At 44.4% G+C, this 21,372-nt stretch overlaps 1 protein-coding gene across 5 annotated transcripts in view; it reads right to left on the bottom strand.

The window, feature by feature from the left end:
• Window positions 1–21,372, bottom strand: part of Enpp6 (ectonucleotide pyrophosphatase/phosphodiesterase 6) — a 157,566-nt gene that overhangs the window by 88,739 nt on the left and 47,455 nt on the right. For 2 of the 5 annotated variants that reach the window (XM_017312861.1, XM_017312862.1), the window contains exon 1: window positions 20,813–21,153. The exons of 2 other annotated variants lie outside the window; for them this stretch is intronic. In XM_017312861.1, coding sequence (XP_017168350.1) covers window positions 20,813–21,053 — 241 coding nt within the window. In that variant the 5' untranslated portion in view covers window positions 21,054–21,153. Of the gene's footprint in view, window positions 1–20,812; window positions 21,154–21,372 lie in introns of those variants that run through there. One more of the 5 variants, NM_177304.4, reaches the window with a different exon arrangement.

Below are 21,372 nucleotides of genomic sequence, written 5' to 3'. Positions count from 1 at the left end.
GCAAAGGTCAGAAGTATCTAAAAGGAAACAGACCACAAACGATCAAGATTAAAAATGACCTGGGCAGTAGCATTTGCATGTATGCCTTGGACTTCAAGCCCCTTATTGGTTTAGGAAATAAATGGGCATCTGAAGTGACTTTTGTATGTGTATGTATGTATGTATGTATGTATGTATGTATGTATGTATGTATGTAAGTTGAGACAGGGTTTCTCTGTATAGCCCTGGCTGTCCTGGAACTCACTTTGTAGACCAGGCTGGCCTCAAACTCAGAAATTTGTCTGCCTCTGCCTCCCAAGTGCTGGGATTAAAGGCATGAGCCACCACACCCGGCGTTTTTATTTTGTTTGTTTTGAGCAAACAAAATTTGTGTATTTCCGTAGCCCAGACTAGAACCTGTGTCTCCTGCTTCTAGTCCATCATGGCTCTCTTCGCAAGAGCTTCTTTCAAGGGACAAAGAGGCAACCAGTTTAAAGCCCAAGACTGCCGTGTGAATGGAGACAGGGAGTAGAAGGAAGGGAAGAAGGTGACTGGATTTCAGTCAGCTGAAACAATAGAAAGTAAAGGAAAACATGAGGCAGTCTTGTCTGGGCAGAGGTATTGGGTTTTTATTATGTATTATTAAAATTTCATACTCTCCTGCTGACCAAGAACCACCAGGAAGAGCTGAGCTAACGCAGAACATTCTCTCTCTACGTCACGCCATGCACCTCAGGGCACTGCTCACTAGTGCTCACGATTTTCCTAGGCTCCAGGTTATAACCAGCTTGAACTCCCAAAGGGGAAAAACATCTCTTGAGTTACATGAAAGAGTGTTTTAAAGCTCCTGAGTGCTGGGCTACGCAGCAATCTGGAATTTTCTATAAAGGTAAACTGTGAGGCATCCATGCCTACTTGCCCTTTATGACATTTGGAAAGGGTTTGCAAAAACACTTAATTACATCCATTCCTGCTTTGAGAACCCACAACGCTTCCTGGGCTGAGTGTGGGCTAGCGCTGTGGAGAAGGTGGCGAAGAGGCTCACACAGCTGCGCCTGCGGTGGCTTTCAGCCACATTCCTTTAGACTTTTCTTCAGCTGAAATTATCTCCATAATGGATGGGTAGCAAGAGCTTTCTCAGGGCTGGGTGTGGGGAAAGAGCAGCTAAAAACGAAACGGTCTGTTTGGGGTAAAGCAGTTACAAATGGCTTTAAAATAAAACCGAGATGGCAAGCAAGGGCACAAGGCTGCTGCTAAAGGCACTCACAACAAGCAGAATGACCTGAGTTCAATCCCCAGGACCCCGTGGTGAAATGGGAGATCTGACTCCTGATCCAAACACACACACTACACACCTCCCACACACCATATACACACACACACACACCACACACACACACACCACACACACACACACACACACACACACACACACACACACCACACACACCACACATACACACCACACCCCCCCACACCTTATATACACACATACTCAAATACACACACATACTACATACCTCACACACCCAAATACACACACATACTACACACTACACAAAATCTCACACGCACACTACACATCCCCACATACTATATGTACACACAGACACCACACACACACACACAAACACACATACTACACACACATTACACATATACAAACACACATACACTATATACACACACAGACACCACACACACACACACACAAACACACACATATACTAATCACATACATCACACCACAACACACACATTACACACACACCACACATATACAAACACACACCCCTCTTACCATATACACACATAGACACCACACATACACACACACACACAAACACACACACACCACACATATACACATACATTAAGTAAGTAAAGAAATAGATAAACAGATGTAGCCTTTAATCAGAGGCAGTTGAGGTTCTACAAAGTGTCAGAGAGTGTGAGGCAGGCAGAATGGGCAGTAGAGCAGGCCCCATGCTGCTCTGACTGCAGTGTTGTGCCATCCCTATGTCCCCATGATCAAATGCAGATAGAAGCAACTAGCCTAAAGCTGCATCTCGGTGGTCAGGGTCAGTGTCCCAGATGTGGATTATCAAAAGAGGCCTGTTTAAGCCATTTCCCACAGTTGTACAGCCTTGCCCATTTGGAATAAGCAGCTGAGTGTCTGAGGTTGAATCATCTCTTTTATACTCAACACCAGCCATGCTTATTGTTCGCATTGTCCATTGAGGCACACAAAGGAGGGTTTACAACAGAGGGAGCCAGGAGGTTGCTTCGTCTGCAGGAAGATTGGAAAGCCATGGACTCTTGTACTGCGAATATCTGAGTGGGCAGGCAGCTACGAGATCTCTGTCTGAAGGAGAGATGCTTAGATCCTTTCCTTGGAACCAGGAAGGAAAAGCCACATGATGTGGAGGGAGGGAGGGAGGGAGGGAGGATAGGATTTTGTGCTATCACCTTTTCCACACATAAGCTCTGTCATCATGGACAAGCAACTCTGTATCTCAAGGCTGAGGTTTCCCCATCTGCAAAGAGAGAATTATTGTTACTGCCCTACACGGTTCCTGTGACAGCTGTATTTGAATGTATATAGTACTTAGCATGGCACAGTGTAGTACACACTCTGAAAATGTGCATTCTGTGCCCTGCTTGCCTGAATCTGTCTTCTTGTAACAAAGGAAGACGATCAGAATGCTGGAGGACACAGGCCCAGAAGACATAGAACATTGTCTCCTGAGAATGTCCTTCCCCGTGGAAAATGGAACTGTAAAAATACACAGATGGGGTGGGGTGGTCCCCTGTTCCAACCCTGATGTGCCCACTCCCTGGCTACATGATATCAGGCTAGCTAGTTATCTTCTCTACACACACGGTCTGTCCTCTACAAGTATCTCAGGAAATTCCCCAGGTGCCTATAAAGATCAAGACTAGAGAGGAAGAAATACCTGTTTTCATTTGTAGAAAACATGTTCTTATGCTTAAAATGCTAAAAAAGAAATCTACAAGAATATTTGAATTAATTTAGAGATTCATGAAGGTAGCAAGACACAATATCCACACTAGATCACTTGTATTTTGTATGCTATAAAAATGAAATTAGGGAAATAATTTCCTCACAACATCAAAAGATATAAATATATGTAGGCATATTTAACCCAGAAAATGAAAGACTAGCACAGCAAACACTACAGAGTATTGTTGGTGGAAACTTGGAAGAAATGGAAAGACATTTGTAGCTGGCATTTGCTACTATGTGGGTTCTTCTTTCTTCCACCCTTCTTCACCCCCTTTTCTTTCACCCCTTCAACTCCCTAACACTAGATATGACAGAAAAAGAAAAAAATAAAACAAAACAAATAGAGAGGAAAAATAAGAGATCCCTGAATAAAGTCAGGGGTCGGAAAGGAGGTGATGCTATCATAGGATTACTTCCTGCCAGGTGATGCTATCAATCATAGGATTACTTCCTGCCAGGTGGTGCAATTATTAGATTACTTCCTGCCAGGTGATGCTATTCTAGGATTACTTCCTGCCAGGTGGTGCAATTATTAGATTACTTCCTGCCAGGTGATGCTATTCTAGGATTACTTCCTGCCAGGTGGTGCAATTATTAGATTACTTCCTGCCAGGTGATGCTATCCTAGGATTACTTCCTGCCAGGTGATGCTATCCTAGGATTACTTCCTGCCAGGTGATGCTATCCTAGGATTACTTCCTGCCAGGTGATGCTAACATAGGATTACTTCCTGCCAGGTGATGCTATCCTAGGATTACTTCCTGCCAGGTGATGCTATCCTAGGATTACTTCCTGCCAGGTGATACTATCCTAGAATTACTTCCTGCCAGGTGATGCTATCCTAGAATTACTTCCTGCCAGGTGATGCTATCCTAGGATTACTTCCTGCCAGGTGATGCTATCCTAGGATTACTTCCTGCCAGGTGATGCTATCCTAGGATTACTTCCTGCCAGATGATGCTATCCTAGAATTACTTCCTGCCAGGTGATGCTATCATCATACGATTACTTCCTGCCAGGTGATGCTATCATCATACGATTACTTCCTGCCAGGTGATGCTATCATAGGATTACTTCCTGCCAGGTGATGCTATCCTAGGATTACTTCCTGCCAGGTGATGCTATCATAGGATTACTTCCTGCCAGGTGATGCTATCCTAGGATTACTTCCTGCCAGGTGATGCTATCATCATACGATTACTTCCTGCCAGGTGATGCTACCCTAGGATTACTTCCTGCCAGGTGATGCTATCCTAGGATTACTTCCTGCCAGGTGATGCTAACATAGGATTACTTCCTGCCAGGTGATACTATCCTAGAATTACTTCCTGCCAGGTGATGCTATCCTAGGATTACTTCCTGCCAGATGATGCTATCCTAGAATTACTTCCTGCCAGGTGATGCTATCCTAGGATTACTTCCTGCCAGGTGATGCTATCATCATACGATTACTTCCTGCCAGGTGATGCTATCCTAGGATTACTTCCTGCCAGGTGATGCTATCATAGGATTACTTCCTGCCAGGTGATGCTATCCTAGGATTACTTCCTGCCAGGTGATGCTATCATCATACGATTACTTCCTGCCAGGTGATGCTACCCTAGGATTACTTCCTGCCAGGTGATGCTATCATAGGATTACTTCCTGCCAGGTGATGCTATCCTAGGATTACTTCCTGCCAGGTGATGCTATCCTAGGATTACTTCCTGCCAGGCGATGCTACCCTAGGATTACTTCCTGCCAGGTGATGCTATCCTAGGATTACTTCCTGCCAGGTGATGCTATCCTAGGATTACTTCCTGCCAGGCGATGCTACCCTAGGATTACTTCCTGCCAGGGGATGCTATCCTAGGATTACTTCCTGCCAGGTGATGCTATCCTAGGATTACTTCCTGCCGACAGGGGGTGTTGAGTTCCATGGGGCAAGTTTGATCAGAATATCTAATTTCTTCTTTCTTTTTCTTTGTGCAACTACCTAACAAATCACATCCAACAACAAACAACCCACCACCTTTCTCGGGGCCCTAGCATTTATAGACTCTCTGAAAAGTCCTCAGAATTTCAATCACAGAAACTATCTGCAGCTGGCAAAATCACACCCCTGCTAGAACATGCTATGTTCTAACATCATGGCTGCTATGGACAGTCTTAAGTCGCCCCATATCTCACACCTGGGATTAAAACAAAAGTACATTTCTATTTTTGTGTTTTTTAAAGAAACCAAAACTCCAGAATTTTCACTACGGACATCAACCAGAAGATTTGTTAACATATCCTTCCAGTTTATCTACAAATTCAGTATGATCCCTATTGGATTCTGATTGGCGCACCTTATTTTGGAGGTAGGGTGTAAACTGACCAGCACATTCTGAATTCATATGAAAACTCAGAATAACCAAAACAAACTTTTAAAAAAAATGAAGTTGGAAGGCATATACATACTGCCCTTAAAACCAAATAGAAAGTCACATGGCATTCATAATAGCATGATCCTTGCGGAAGAACACACACACACACACACACACACACACACACACACACACACACGGAAGAAAATTGAGACCCTAAGAATAAACTCTAATCATTATGGTTACTTTAAGTTCACAATGATTCACAAACCTGGATAGAGTTAAATGTATAAATCCCTTAGAAGAAAATACAGGCAATATTTTTGTGATTTGGGGTTAGACAATGACTTCTCAAATATGTCAGAAAAAGTATAAAAGGTGATTTTTTAAAAACTGATAAAAAGACTTCATTCACATTTAGCATGTACCTCAAGACATTCCATCCAAGAGTCAAAAGGTAACTCACAACCTGGATTATAAATCATATATCTCATAAAAATTATATACAGAATATATAATGAACTCCTAGAGCTAAAAATTTAAAGAGACAATCTAATTTTTAAAGGGTAAACGGATTTAAATAGACAGTTCTCTTATGAAGTTATCAAATATCCAAAAGCACATGAAAAGATGGCAAACGCCATCAGTCATTGGGGAAATGTAAATCAAAACCATAAGGAAATACTGCTTCATTTTCCACTAAAATGACTGAAAGAGAAAGGAAGAAAGGAAGGAGGAAGTGAAAGGTGAAAGAAAGGGAAGGAGGGAGGGAGAGAGGGAAGGAGAGAGAGAGAGAGAGCGCATATAGGAAGAAGGTGAAGCAGGCTTCATGATTTTCAGGACCTTCTAGGAAATGAAAAAGGGAAGGCTCTTTCCAGAATTAAGAAATTCAGCCAGAAGAAAAAAATATGGAAGTTTGCACCACCAAGACACAATAATGCTTCAGGGGGCAAAAATGCATCAGCTAAACACATTAAGCAGTGTGTGGCCGAGAGCAGTGGCTCTCAGCCTTCCTGGTGCTGCCGCCCTTTTAATACAGTTCGTTGTGCTGTGGTGACCCCCAACCAGGAGATTACTTTCTTCCCCCTTCTCAACTGTGGGGTGTAAAACCGCGCCAGGAAACAGGGAGTTGCCTAAGTCTCAGAAGTGTGCCCACCGAGTCCGGGGTTTCAACCTGCTCTACCTTAGGCAACTCCCTGTTCCCTGCCAGATTCCTGACTTGGAACACATGCCAAGAAATGTGTCCTATGGTCACGTAAGCCCAAAACAGAGTTCTCCAGACTAATAAGGTAGCTAAAGGCCCAGAGGGCTTAGCCAATAGACTTCTCTTCCCAGACATTCTTCCCTGCAAAAGGTATTTAATCTCAGGTCTACTCTGAGAAGTGGGCATGGTATGATATGCATCCATTTTCTGCCATGAACAACAAAGAAACTGTTTAGAACCATGGCTTGTCTCTTTCATCGAGATCAGCCGTAGGGAGCCATGGAGAAGGCATTCGACTATGGAACCGCAGCTTAATTCTCCTGTAGAAGGTCTCTCTGTGCCCTTAGCCACAAATACCACCAAGCCTGCATCTGCCAAGCTAAGGACATTCGATGCTGGGATAAGCCATATCTCCACTTTTCCTGGCCCGGGGCTAGATGCTTTCCTCAGCTGGCGGCCCAGACTCTATGCTCTGCTCTTCCATGACTCCCAGTGGCACCTGGATGTCCAAGAGTCAGAGAACTCCATGGTCCCAGCCTCAGCCTCGTGGCAGGCCCCGGGACCCCCGAATCAGCACAGGTTTTCCAGCATCTCAGACTGTGCTTTCCGGAGTCTCAACTTACAGGTGAGACTTGCTGCTCTAGACAGTTCCACTTCTTCCCTTACCTGAATTCCATCTTGCACACACACAGGGAATGAGAAAAGAAGCAACAGCAACCCAGAGACTGTCAGCCATGCAAGAGCATATGGCAATGATGGGGGTAGGGGATTAGGTAAGAAGACTTAGTCTGGAAAAAAACAGAAGCACAGAGGAGTGACCATGCTTGCATCCGTGACCTTAGAGGAGGTCCAACCTTGTCTCCATACATATCCCTGCATTGGGTGTGGCAGTGCTCTAAGCTGGCTTGAGTCTTGGCCTCTGTCCTGTCCTGTTCAATAAGACGAATTCACCAGACTGTCCAGCTTGCCTTCTGGAATGCTGAAGGTCTCTGAGGAAATCTAGATCTGAACAGAATGGACTTCTGATGTATTCTTAAAGTTACTCATACAGATTATATTTTATATTTTACAGATAGAGGCATGCCGAAGAGGATGTGACAGTCACCCACAGAAGTATATAGATCATGATTTGGGGTAAGTCCAGCTGGCTAAGATGTAGGAAGATGGGTCAGTTTGGAAGTGAGTGCAATCTGAAATTAGTTCCACTCTTACAGCCCAGTTAAAGCCAGGAATGGCCCAGGGTACTAAAAGTCCAAAATGGCAGGCTGAACACAGCTCGGATGCTGCTCTTGGCCCTAGCAATGAGAAGGACATCTAATGTAAAGAAAAGGGAAGGGAATTTGGGGTCCTTCGGAGTTTAACTGCAAGAATGCAGAATCCAGAGAAACCCAAAATGGGCAAAGTAAAACATGCTAAGAAAGTTATCAGAAAAAAAAAAATGGAATCCCAGACAATGAAGGTGAGAGGTTGGGGGCTCAACAACAAAATCTCAGAGCCCAAGAGGAAAATAGACAATGCAAGCCTGCCTCTGTGGAGTCAGACAGATGTCTAGTTGTCTGTGTGGAGCCAGGAATGGCCAACAAGTGGGAATAAGTGCCTCCCTCAAGCAAGTCTGGGGTCCAGATGCATAGATTGCCTACTGTTGATTTATGCCCTTAAGGGGTTGTTGACCAAGAGCAAGGCAAATGGCCTTGTGGACTGGCCTGGTCTGCGGGTGCAGTGTAAAGGACCCATTGAGGAGTGCAAGGTGTATACAAGATGGAGACTCATTGACTGTCTTTAATTATGTTCTTTATTGGGTCAGTGGAGGAGCGTCTTTAGCAGGGTTTTTTTTTTTCAAAAATAATGGGGTAACATTAACCAGGGGCTTCCTGAGCCCTGACTGACTGCCATTCACCAGCCTGCAATGTAGACCAGGGGAAAAGGAAACTACAAAACTTGCTTTGTCCTCACTAAACTTGAGAACACCTTTGGGATGGAGAGATATGACCGTGTGTGTGTGTGTGTGTGTGTGTGTGTGTGTGTGTGTGTGTGTGTATCAACCTTTCAACCTTGTGGGTTTGTTTTCTTTTAATGTATGTGTGTTTGTGGTTTCCATGGATGTGGTACATACAGCGGGAGGGTACAGAACTTGAATACACAAAAAGTCTTTGATTGTCTTTGATAGTCCTTACTGATGCTGCTTAATGTCTTCTGCTTCCTGGTGGACCTGGCTGAACAGAGTAAAGGAGAGAGGCTGCCTCAACACCAAGAAGCAGAGCTGACCTGAGATGGAGGACCATGTATAGAAAGGTGTTAAATAACTCATCACTTAGATACACATCACACAGTTTGGAAAATATTTGGCCCAGTGACTTTGCAACATGTTCTAGAGGCTGTTGAAGCTTTAGTGTCTTCTCAAAGGTCCTCACGCCACCCTCACCCCCCAGTGTCCTTCCTCCAATTCAGTATATCCTCCGTTGGCTCAGGCATGAAGATGTTAGGCTATCTACTTTACAACTGATAAAAATTGATACCCAGAGAAGAAAGCAGGTGTTCACATTGCTTGGAGTGAGAAGAATTGAGGAACAATATTCTTTAATGGATGCTTCATTTGTCTGGCCTAGTGGTGCAGAGGTGGCAAGGATGTAGGGAGTGTGCCCAGGTGAGGCTGCCAGACTGTGGTAGTGAGTGATTTGGGTGAATACCGAATTACAGTTTTTCTCCAAAACATCAATGTTTGTTTAGGATTCTTGCCTTCAAGACTTAAAACAGAGTGTTTTCTCAGGTCCACCTGTGAAAGTCGAGTGTTTAAACATACAGATCATGTTTCATGGAAAGGCAGACCTGCACGGAGCTGGTGAGTTTGTTTGATTTGTATGCAGTGTCTGGAAGAAGAGAACACATTCTAGAAGTCTCTTAGGTGAATTGTGGGGGTGCCTCAAGCACTACACCTATGATGTGGGGACCTGGCTTCTTCAGCCCAGAATCCTTGTCCTAGCCCATTGGCACCAGTGAGATAAAAAAGAGCTTTTTTTTAGCATGGAGGGAGCAGGTCAGGGTGCTGTGATCCTAACAAAGGATGCGAAACCTCATGGGTTGTCATCTCCCTGGACTTAGGGTTTCTATTGCTGTGAAAACAAAACAAAACAAAACAAAACAAAACAAACATAACAACACCGTGAACCAAAGCGATTTGCACAACAAAGGTTATTTCAGCTTACAGTCCCACATCACTGAGCGAAGTGAGGCCGGAGCATAAAGAGGACAGAAAGCTGGAGAGAGAAGCTGATGCAGAAGCCACCAGAGGATGATGCTCTCTGATTTTCTCAGATTGCTGGCTACTAGAACACAGGGCAGCCTGCTTGGGGGTGGCACCGCCCACAGTGGGCTTATCCCTTCCTATAGCAATTGTTAATTTAAAAAAAATGTCCTACAGGCTTGCCTACAGAACAATCTGGTGTAGGCATTTTCTCAGTTGAGGTCACACACACACACACACACACACACACACACACACACACACACACAAATGACTGTAGGCAGTGTAGAATTAACATAAAACTAGCGGGCATACCCACAACCCTGGCTCCTTCTCTAGCCCTCAGACTCTCCTTGGAGTCTCACCAGTAGGCTTCCGATGCCTCCAGCATCCCTAGTACACACCTGGCAGTGCGTAGTTGGCAATCCGTTCAGGTACGGGACTATCAAGGTAGTGTAGCTTATCCAAAAATCTCAACTAACTGTGGCGAGATTTGACCTGAGACTCCCATTCCTGGACCCTCTGTGGCCTCCCAAACTTGTCCCACATGGGTCACTCTAGCTAGACATACTAGGGTGAGTGGACAAGGCCACTCACAGCTGACAGTGACAGGCTAGAGTACCTGGTCCAACCCATTAACAACCTACTGCACACTGGTTGCATGTCTGTTGCAGTTGCTTACATATATTCCCACGACTACTGATCCTGCCAGACTGGGCATCTGCAGAGGCGCTTCATCTAGAAGACACGCATGGCCAGAGTGTCTGCCATATTCCAAACCACAGTGCATCCATAATTCCAGCATGCGCAGCTCTTTGTCTCAATGTCTGCTGACACATCACTCTAAGACCTGTCTATTGGATCTTCTCTCCCTGTTCTCAAAAGGACAGAAGATGCTCGTTGGTCACAATTAAGAAAAGTGTCCAACAAGAGTCAAATGCTACTCATAGGACCTGAGCTTTAGACCCACCCAGGTCCCTGCCTGTTTAGATGGTGAATACAATAGCCCTATTCACCCAAGGAGCAGACGAAATGCGAGTAGGTGTTGTTAAAGGGTCTCTGAAAGAAATGTTAACTTGATGAATCAGCCTCCCTCCAAATGAAATTCAAGTGACTTTTACTCCTTTTTGGCACAGGATTTCAGTGATGAAGAGGTCCTCAGAACAGACTAGTCTAACCAAACTCCCAGAAAACTTAGGAAAAGGCATGTGGTCCTATCAATCAAAAAATGGGCTAGGGTACCCAAAGTCACATAATCAATAAAAGCCTAGGTCTTGCTTACTATAAAAAGAGGGGGGGGGGGGACTAGGGTAAGCAAGACCAGGGCTAGGTCTGCCATAGTTTGTAGACCACAAGGGCTCCATTTGGATGAACCTTCTGGGGGATTAAAAAAAGGCCTGCTGTTATTGTAATCAAAAGCTTTCACCACATTTTAGGGCTTTCCCCACTACCTTACCAATCTCTCCTTCAGGGAGCGGGTTTCTAGCAGACCATTGCTATACAGTAAGAGCCCCCTCTCGTCACCAGGGGCCAAGAGAAACATGCTTTTTGAAAAGTGGCACTTCAGTGTGGGGAGGTCGTTGATGGAAGCTTACCTAATGATGTGCCAGGAGACAGTATTTCTTGTAAATACTTACAGCACTCCCCCCTCCCCCGGCACCCCCTGGAAGGCATAAGTTAGCTAGAGCTCTTTAGGGTTTCTTTTGCCCACTCTCCACCCACCCAGTATGCTGTCAGCAGCTTCATCGGGCTGGTTACAAAACAGCGGTTTTACTCTGGAGTATGAAGAGATAGATGCTCTTAGGTGTCTTTGGAAAATAAGTAGGAGGAGTGAAAGTTCCCGCAGACGAGAAGCTGCACGCTGGTTGCATTTGTGAGAACTCTGCCAGATGTGTGGAAGGCCGAGAGAATGTGTCTCCACCTTGGAAACTCCTCAAGCACCCTCCCCTTTCATTCTTTCCCTATCTGCTCCTCTGCCTGTCAGAAGAGACTCCTTCCTCAAAGGGAGCCTTCTAACTTGACTCTCCCCCTTCTCAATGGATGGATGTTTATCCACTGACTCTTGCCCTTCACAAAGAATCCATTGAAGGGAGAATGGAATGCAGAGCTCACTGCATTACCCTTCCCTGGGTCTTCAAAGACTTCTGCAGGTCACATGCAAATAAATTTACAAACTCATCTCTCTGTGTCCCTCTAACCACACCCCAATGACCCGTGCCTTTAAAGGCTCTTCCTCTGTCTTATTCACATTGGCTTCTCTTAGTCTGTCATGCCTTCCTACTGCCACACTTTTTTTTTTTTTTTTGGTTTTTCGGTACAGGGTTTCTCTGTGTAGCCCTGGCTGTCATGGAACTCACTTTGTAGACCAGGCTGGCCTTGAACTCAGAAATCCACCTGCCTCTGCCTCCCGAGTGCTGGGATTAAAGGCGTGAGCCACCACGCCTGGCACCACCACACTTTTTATTGGTGGTGTTTTGATTTGATTATCTGGCTCCAATTTAATTCCCTATTTAAAAGTCTTTCTGCATATCTTACAACGTTCAATTATAAACTCATTCTCTCTATGGAAATGGTCAAGACCCTGTAACTCCCAATAACACCCACTTCTTCCCAGGTCCAGGCACCTGTCTGCATGTGGTTAAATTACGTCACTACATTTTCCACTTTAGGTTCTCTCCTGATTTGGTCAGTGTGGTGGTTTGAATGAGAACGGCCCCTATAGGCTCATATGTTTGAATGCTCAGAGCCCAGTTAGTAGAACTGGGAAAGACTAAGGAGTTGCCAAGTTGTAAGGACCACAGTTAAAGTCTTTCTGTCTGTCTGTCTGTCTGTCTTTCCCTCTCCTGCTTGGGAATCAGGATATATAGCTCACAGCCATGACTATCTGCTTCCCATTATGATTATATGGACTAACCCTCTAAAACTGTAAGCAAGCCACCAATGACATTCTTTTTATATGCGTTCCCTTGGTCATGTTGTCTCTTCATAGCAATAGGACAGTAACTGAGAGACCCTGTTATTTTATTATTTCACTCACAAACAATCTTTGAGACTTTAGGTGTCTTCAAAAATCCTCTGATCATTCAAGTTGGTAAAGTGCAATAAGATGTACCAATGTCTCATGGCAGCTGATAAATGTATCAATGTATCTGCGGCGCATCACATTAAAGCTAAGAACAGCTCTTGGCCTTCCTTCTGGGGGGACTGTAAAGCCCTCACTACTGGCATCAAGTTGGTCATGTGGTGTTCCTCAGTCACTGAAATGTGAGCACGTGTGATTTGTGCCACCTCTGAGCAGAGATTGTAGACACACTGCGTTGTTCTGTTATTTTCATGTCACCTGTGCAGGTACCACATCTCTTCTAGAAGATGCTTGTCTTCAATCTGGGTCCCGACATGCAGAAAGATGGAGGCAGAGTTAATTCTGCAAGCCATGTTCATGATGGAGAAATAAATCATGTTTCGGGTACTGTTTGGATTTTCTTGTAACTGAAGCATAACTTAGTGTGAATGTACTGACAGCCTGTATGATGTGCAAAGCTATAATAATACTAATTTAACATACACATACTCTCATTCTCTCTACACAATAAACCCACTGGCTAATTTTCACTTGTCCATCCTAATTTCAATTTGTCCATCCTATTTAAGAAAAAAAATTAAAATTTAAGGCTGATTAGATTCTAAAAGTCAAAATATATGTCAAAATAGATTAAATTGTGTGTGAGGTGGTTTGAATGAGAATGGCCCACACAGGCTCACATATGTACATGCCTAGTCCCCAGTTGATGAACTGTTTGGAAAGGATTAAGAGGTGTGGCTTTGTTGGAGGAAGTGTGTCACTGGGGGTGGGCTTTGAGGTTCCAAAAGCCCATGTTAGGCCCAGTCTCTGTCTCTGTCTCTGTCTCTGTCTCTCTCTCTCTCTCTCTCTCTCTCTCTCTCTCTCTCTCTCTCTCTCTTTCTCTCTCTTTCGTGTGTGTCTGCCTGCTACCTGTGAATCAAGATGTAAAGCTGTCAGCTTCTTCTCTAGCACCATGCCTACCTACATACTGCCATGCTCCCCACCATGATGATAACTGACTGACCCTCTAAAACTGTAAGCAAGCCCCATTAATGCTTTAAAAATAAAAGAATTGCCTTGGTCATGGTGTTTCTTCACAGGAATAGAACAGCAACTAAGACAAACTGTATTTTTTGTAGCAAATCCCTTACTCTTTCTACTCTACTATGTGTTATAGGTATCCTTCAAAAATGTATGTTTCAGTTCTAGTTCTCAGCACCTACAAAGATGACCTTGTTCTAGAGATAAATAAGACCTTTGTTCTAGTGTCATTTCTGTTGCTCTATGTCTTATTAGAGTTTCTATTGCTGCAATGAAAGAAACACTCTGACCAAAAAGCAAGTTGTGGAGGGAAAGGTTAATTGAGCTTACTCTTCCAGATCATAGTCCATCATTGGAGGAAGTCAGGACAGGAACTCAATCAGAGCTGGAACCTGGAGGCAGGAACTAATGCAGAGGCCATGGAGGGATGCTGCTTACTGGCTTACTTCCTCTGCCTTTTTCAGCTTGCTTTCTTATAGAACCCAGGACCACCAGCCCAGGGATGGCACCACTCATGACTGACTGAGCCCTTCCCCATTGATCACTAATTGAGAAAAGGCCATATAGCTGGATTCATGGAGGCATTTCCTGAACTGAGGCTCCTTGATAACTCTAGCTTGTGTCAGGTTGACCCAGAAAACCAGGCAGCACACTGCGATAAGATACCCTGATATATAGTCATCGTAGAGGCCAGAAGTCCAATATAAAGGCATCAACCAGGTTCATTCTTCTGAGACTTCTCATTTAGGCTTGAGATGACCATCCTCATTGTGAGCTTTCAGATGGTCTTCCCATTAGACCTATCTGGGTTCCAATTTTCTCCTCATATAGAGACATAAGTGATATTAAATTAGGGATTATTCTAATGGTTTTATTTATCTAAATTACCTGTCTAGGGGTCCTCTTTCCTACAAGTCCCATTCTGGGGAATTAGGGAATTAACTCATGAATGTCACAGTGGATACCAGTCATCTGGTAACACTACGTCATGCTTTTGAGTATCTAAGGAGTATCTCACGGTACTAGAATGCACAGATTGCCCACAAGAGTAACAAAGTCTGGAGTGACAATGGAGTCTCTGAAGTTTTGTCTAAAGAGAGACACAGATGGGTGCATGTTTTCCAAAGATGTCTCTGGTTCTGACATGTGACTATAGAACGCGGAAGGCAGAATAGCCAGAACAGGAAATCAGCTCTAGGCAAAAACACAGGCGTGGTTTCCACCAGGTACTGACAACAGAGATGGAAGAATCAGTCTGGGCATGTGCCCTGTAAGTGCCGCTGACTCAGATTGTGAGAGAGAAGGATCATGAGGATGAGGAAGAGCCAGGAGAAAGGACCAAGGTGGCGTCGACAAACAAAGAGGAAGTAGCCTGATCAGGGGTAGGGGGCGGGGCGTGCTGGCACCCAGTGGACTGTCAAAGAGGAGGTGTGTCAAATGTTGGTACCACGCAAGACTCCAAAGTGAAGAGTGGAGCCTGGAACACTAGGATGTCACCTGTGAAAACAGAAGCTAAGGAGTTGGTAAAGGAGAAAGGAGAAAGATGCCTAAGTACAGAACACTTACTAGTGGATGCATCTAAATCTGTTAACACGAGGGCGGGCTTAGTGGTCTCGTCAATCAATGCCGAGTTCTAGAGCAGAAAGGAGAGGAAGTTTCGTTCTCCCTGGAGCCGCGGGTAAGTAGAGGTTCCTGGGGATCGTGCCCTACCCCCACAACAGCTTGAATTCTGCAAAAGACTGAGACTCTGTGCTTTTTCCAAAACATAACTGTTTAAGTACTTCCTGCACTGATTTCCGTTGGTCCAAGTAATGGCTGGTTTTAATTTACATCAGGCGTTGTCTTAAAAGTGTAGGCAAGCTTGCCTCACCTTGCAAGCAGTTTGTTACCTGTAGAATGTAGAATGTTGTGTCCTTGATACCTGGTAAGAGTTTGTATCACATACAATTTCAAGGAGTAGGATAGGAAACACACCGTCACAAACACTAATTAGGGGCAGTTAACATCCTGGCTTTTGCTTTGAATCCCACAAAGGATTTATAAAAGCACAATTAGGGAGATTCTCACTGTTTCCTGGACCCATCCTGACACCTCAACCTTTATCCTGACTCTCACCTCTGAAACGTATCCTCTTAGTCTACGCTCCTGCTAACACTCTGAGGTCGGTAGAGCAACCACTCACCCCACCCCTTCCTTGCTTCTTGTTTACCGTGTTTTAAGCATAGAAATTATTATTTCAGCATGTTCTCACATATTGGCAGATTTTTTTTAGATGAAGCTAAAATTCTAGACTGGCTTACCAGCTACTCCGGGCATTTGCGGACCACTTCAACTTCTTAACCAGGATTTTCAAAAACATAACAAACAAGTGTTCCTGACGCTGGGTAGTATTTTCTCTGACCCATGACCTGAGTTAAACAAATGACTTTATTTCCCTCCCTTGATTTTTATGTGAATTCCACCAAATCAAATGTGAGTTGTCCCACCAAAGAAACTCTCACCTTCCACAAAGGTCCCCAGTAAAAGGACCTTAAACAAAATGTACTTTAACCATCTCTAATCTGGGGTTGCATTTAACTAACGTTAACTTGATCCACATGCACTGAACCTCAGAAAGACTGTGCAGAAAGGCATATGTTACCATGAAAGCCATGCTTCTGCCTGCTTGCCCAGCCTGGATCTGAGCTTTCTCACCAGGCAGGATGGTGCATATCTGTAATCCTAACACCAAGGAAGAGGGCTAAGGCAAGAATCAGATGAGCTCAGAGCTAACTTGGGCTACACGGTTCAGTGCCGACAAAACTATTTCCTTGTGCTACTGTGACCGGAAGGAAATTTTCCATTCTGACCTTTACAGTATGTCAAGTACCTACTTCTCTACTCTTTCTGTTTGAATTCGCCCAGGTTTCCTCTCCTCCCCTGACCTCACAGGCTCACACCCCAACAGAATACCACAGCAAAGTGCCCCAGGCTGAGAGGCTTAAACAGTGTGAACTGATTCATAGCTCAAAGCTAGACTAACGAGATGGTGGGTTTGGTTTCTTCTGAAGTTCCTTTCTCTGAATTTGTCCTTGCTGTGTCATAACCTGGCCTTTTTTCATTACACACCATACACCTGGTGTCTCTTCCTTTTCTTAGGAGAACAGTAGACATAGGGTAAAGGAACTTCACCCTAACACTTCATCTTAATGTAATCATTCTCTTTATTATTATTATTATTATTTATTCTTACTTTATGTGCATTGGTGTTTTGTGTTAGATCCCTGGGAACTAGAGTTACAGACAGTTGTCAGCTGCCGTGGGTGCTGGACAGAACCTGACACCACGTAACCTCTCTTTAAAGACTTTGTTTACAAACACAGTTATGTTCTGGGGCAGTGTGCGCTGGAATGTCTATTACAATTTGGATAGAGTGTGGACTACTGAGCTCACGACCCACTGTGATATAATTTAGAATTGTCAGTAGGTCTCTGTTCTCTGCGTGGCTCTTTTCCTCAGGCTGAGTGCAAACCTCCTTGGTGAAAGGCCTTGTTTTAAGACTCGGTGATTACAGGAATCTATTGGTTGATCTTCTTAATCACTACTAGAATTTTGTTCACATTTGTCCTGTTGGAAACACCTTGGGGGTGGGGCGAGAATCCGCACAGTGTCTTCTCCATATTGGATAGGGAGAGAGAATCTCTGAAGTTGCTTACAAATAAGTTTCTTTATTCATCACTGTTCATTGACTGCCCTAAATAATTCTGTCTCTAGAGAGCCTCCGCCATTTGTTAATTTCTATATGAAAGCCTCCCTGGAAGGTTGTATTAATTTGGTTTATGTTATTATTATGAAACGTCTGAGGCTGAGGATTTTATAAAGAACATTAGCATGTTTGGTTTGGTTCTGGGGTCTGTAAGCCCAGGACTGGGTGGTTCCATGGATTTGGGCTTTGTTGAAGCCCTGATGGCACATGGTGTCATGGCAAGAAAACACATGGAAGAAGTAAATCACTCTCACAATAGAAATTCAGAGACTATCCAGCGGTTGGGTTACCAATTTTCTATAAGTCAGTCTTGTGAGGACTCATAGATTGCCTGACTGCACTGGTTTCTCTCCTGGGAGCAGGTCCCTGCAGTGACCTGAGGACTTCTCAGTAGTCCTATCTCTGAAAGCTTTCTCAGTATTTCTCAGCATAACTGCATGGAGGACCAAGTCTCCAGCACACAGGCCATCTAAACAACAGACGGGGACCAGTCTCAGCATCCTGAATTCCTGTGCATTGCTCACTTCCATGTCTGCATCCTGAAACCCTGGTGAAATCTAGACCTGGCAGTTCATCTCATTTTGTGCTCCAGTGGAGGACATAGAGGCCAAGGGCCATCCGAGGATTGTGAGAGGATTCATCCTGCAGGGACTCCAAGAAGGTGCTTCTGACTCCAGGGCCAGCAATATTTCCTTCCAATAGCTCATTATCCCTCATTATGTAAAATAAAAATTACCAAGGGCTTTTGGTCTTATGGGCACTGATCCATGTAATGAAGCAAAAATGGTTCCTCTCATGAATTCTGGGAAATCCAAATGGCCTACCTTTTGATTACCAAATGATCCGCATAACAATTGTGTCGGTTTATAAAACACTCAAGTGCTAAGCCACATGTTTAAATAGAATTCTCAATGGATATATTCTTCCTTATAAGCACAAATGGGACTTCTCAACATCAAGGGGAAGAGAATATATATATATATATATATATGTGTGTGTGTGTGTGTGTGTGTGTGTGTGTGTGTGTGTGTGTGTGTGTGTATTTCAGAAAAAGGGTCTAATGTTCCTGGACAGTAAACATGCTATAGGTAGATTTCATGGTCTGAAAAGTCTTCCCCACACCGTGAGTTTGCTCTTTAGGTGCAAGATGAATTGTTATCAAAGACATGTGCACATAAACACAAGTCTTGCTGGCCACAGCATATGGCTAGCGTCACCTCTAAAAACAAATAGAAGAACGGGCTTCCAAATCAGATAATATATTTCTGTCTGAAAATCTATCATAGAAAAAGGTGTATGTGACCTCCCCAGGCTTGTCAGAATTAGGATGAGATTCTTGTGTGCTTGGGGCTACAGTCTCTCCTTGTGGCATAGTTTTATTTATTTACTTTTGAGACTACAAAGACACGCAGCCTGAGGTTGCACCATGTTCAGGGATGGCTTAGTACGGTCCATATCCCGTGGAGCCCAGTAGCGTGAAAAGGTGTGTGTTTGCTTGGCAGAGCCCTTGTGCAGATGTGTGCTTGTGCTGTGTCAGGCATGTGGGTCTGAGAAACAATCACCCGTGTCATTGGCTCCGTGTCTGTGTGGGGGATTTTTGCAGTGGTCCCTTTTCACTTATTGGAATCTGCCTTAATAAGCTGGGGCTTGTTCATTATCCACTGTAATCAAAAAGGCTGCACGTGGCAGCTTGTGTGAATTGTGTCTCCCGGCAGGCTCTGAAAGACAACCAGAGAAGGGGTGGCCACTGTATGTGAAACTCGATGTGGAGAACCGGGTTGGGACACACAATTAAATCTATGTGTAACCCAGAAGCCTGCAAACTGTTCCCCAGTGAGCGAGTGGGTGAGAATGGGGAAGCAGGCCAAAGGGAGGCCAGAGAGTCTTTTGTTAACTGTTTATCTTGGAGACTGGTTTGTTTGTTATGGTTGGATAACAAACAAATTCCTTGCTCATGTGAAGCCTGATTTTTTTTCTCTCCCCGATATCTTCATTTCTAATTCTCATAAATATAATAATCACGAAGTATAGATTCCTGTCGTTTGAGGAGTCAGCACGCAGTTACTTTGTGAATACCTAGGGCACCCACGAAAGACAGAAATGCGAAGGTTCATGGCCCCTTTTCTGTTACCATCATATCATGGATTGTTCCTATGGCCGATCACACAGCTAAAGATGCTTTCAGACTTCCTTTGGCCATGGAGTTCTGTAAAGCTATGTAATGGGCTATCACAGGTCTTAGGTCTTATCTGATAGCATCATTTCAAAGTTCTCCCTGGATTCAGAGCACACAATGAAGTCTTGTACAGCCAGCAATCACTGCCTTCTTGGTTGCCCTGGGTAGCTGGCCAAAAATATCTGACAGCCTCTTGCCGGTTTTGCAGGGAGCTCACCTACATTAACAGGTGAGGCTGCAGATACCGAACAGACAGGCTCAGCCTTCTGGAATCACCTTGAGTGTCCTGACAATTCTAGATGGAGGAAGATCATCTTTAGCCAAATCCACTTTCCCCAGACAAGCAGCTGGGATTCTGCCCGTCTCACCAGGATTTGGACTCGCTTTGTGCTTAACTCCCATTTCACAGATGCTGGGCAATCTCAAGTCCATGACAAAAGTTCATTGTCTCTGTATCATTTTACCTGACCCCAGACGGCCAAAGCAGAAAGTGGCATTACTGAAGAAGGCCTAAAGAGTCCCTTCTAAGTTGTCTAGATGCAAGCTTCCCTGTGGAGGGATCCTGAGAATAACTGTCACAGTCTTACACATTGATAAGTCAGCCTGCAAGAATCCAGACCACAGTAAAGGGACAGAGAGATTCTGTATGGATACACGGAAACCCATCCATCTTCTACACCCCGAACTTAGAAAATGTGGAATTATCTAGAATTTTATCTGTGAAACAAACAATAACCACTTTAAAAAAAATCTCCAAATTCCATATATTACTGTTAGCATCTCTTCTCTTTACAGACAGTCTGAAATAGGTCCTTGGGAGGACATTTGTGGAACATCAAGACCGTGAGGAAATGAAAGTGTTAGTTGGGAACATAGACTCTCACCTATCTTGGATGTCCCGTGACTAGGGACAATCAAACACTAAGGTTTCCAATGACAGATGCTAGCCACATCCTCCCGGCTAAGAGGCAGACATGGTAGGTACTCACCAGTCATGAGGGTGTAGTAATTGGGATAGGAGAGGCTGGGAAAGTCTGGAGTCAAGTAATCCACTTTGACGCCTCTGTTCACAATCTCTCTGAAGCCAGGCAAGGATGCTAGAGCATCCTCACTGATGTAGTCTGAGCGAAAACCATCCAGGAGCAACACCAGGAGCTTCCGGTGGGCAGAAGCCGGCCACACCCAGCTGAGCCCAAAGCCCAGCAGGAAGGTCCAGAGCTTTGCTGCCATGCTGCCAGGAGTCTGCCAGGGTGAGCTGGCACAGCTGTGCCCTTGCAAAGCCTGAGGATGGAGTCTGGAGTTATTCTCTCATCTAGGGGCTGGACCTTGAGCTGTTGGCCTTTCTTAGCCAAGTTCACTTCAGAATTTAAAGGGACAGCACTCCATTTTTACCAAAATAAAATTATACTCAATTCAATTAAAAAAAAAAATTCTGCTCTTCCTCACAAAACCCAGAGACCGACTACCTCTAGATAGGGCAGGATCTCTAACAAGCTAGAATTAACACAGAGGGAGAAAATACAACCTCATTGTTTTTGGTAAACGTTCC

Source organism: Mus musculus, chromosome 8 (assembly GCF_000001635.26).
Source record: "Mus musculus strain C57BL/6J chromosome 8, GRCm38.p6 C57BL/6J".
NCBI classification, from domain to species: Eukaryota; Metazoa; Chordata; class Mammalia; order Rodentia; family Muridae; genus Mus; species Mus musculus.
This window is presented reverse-complemented; position numbering and strand designations above follow the sequence as displayed.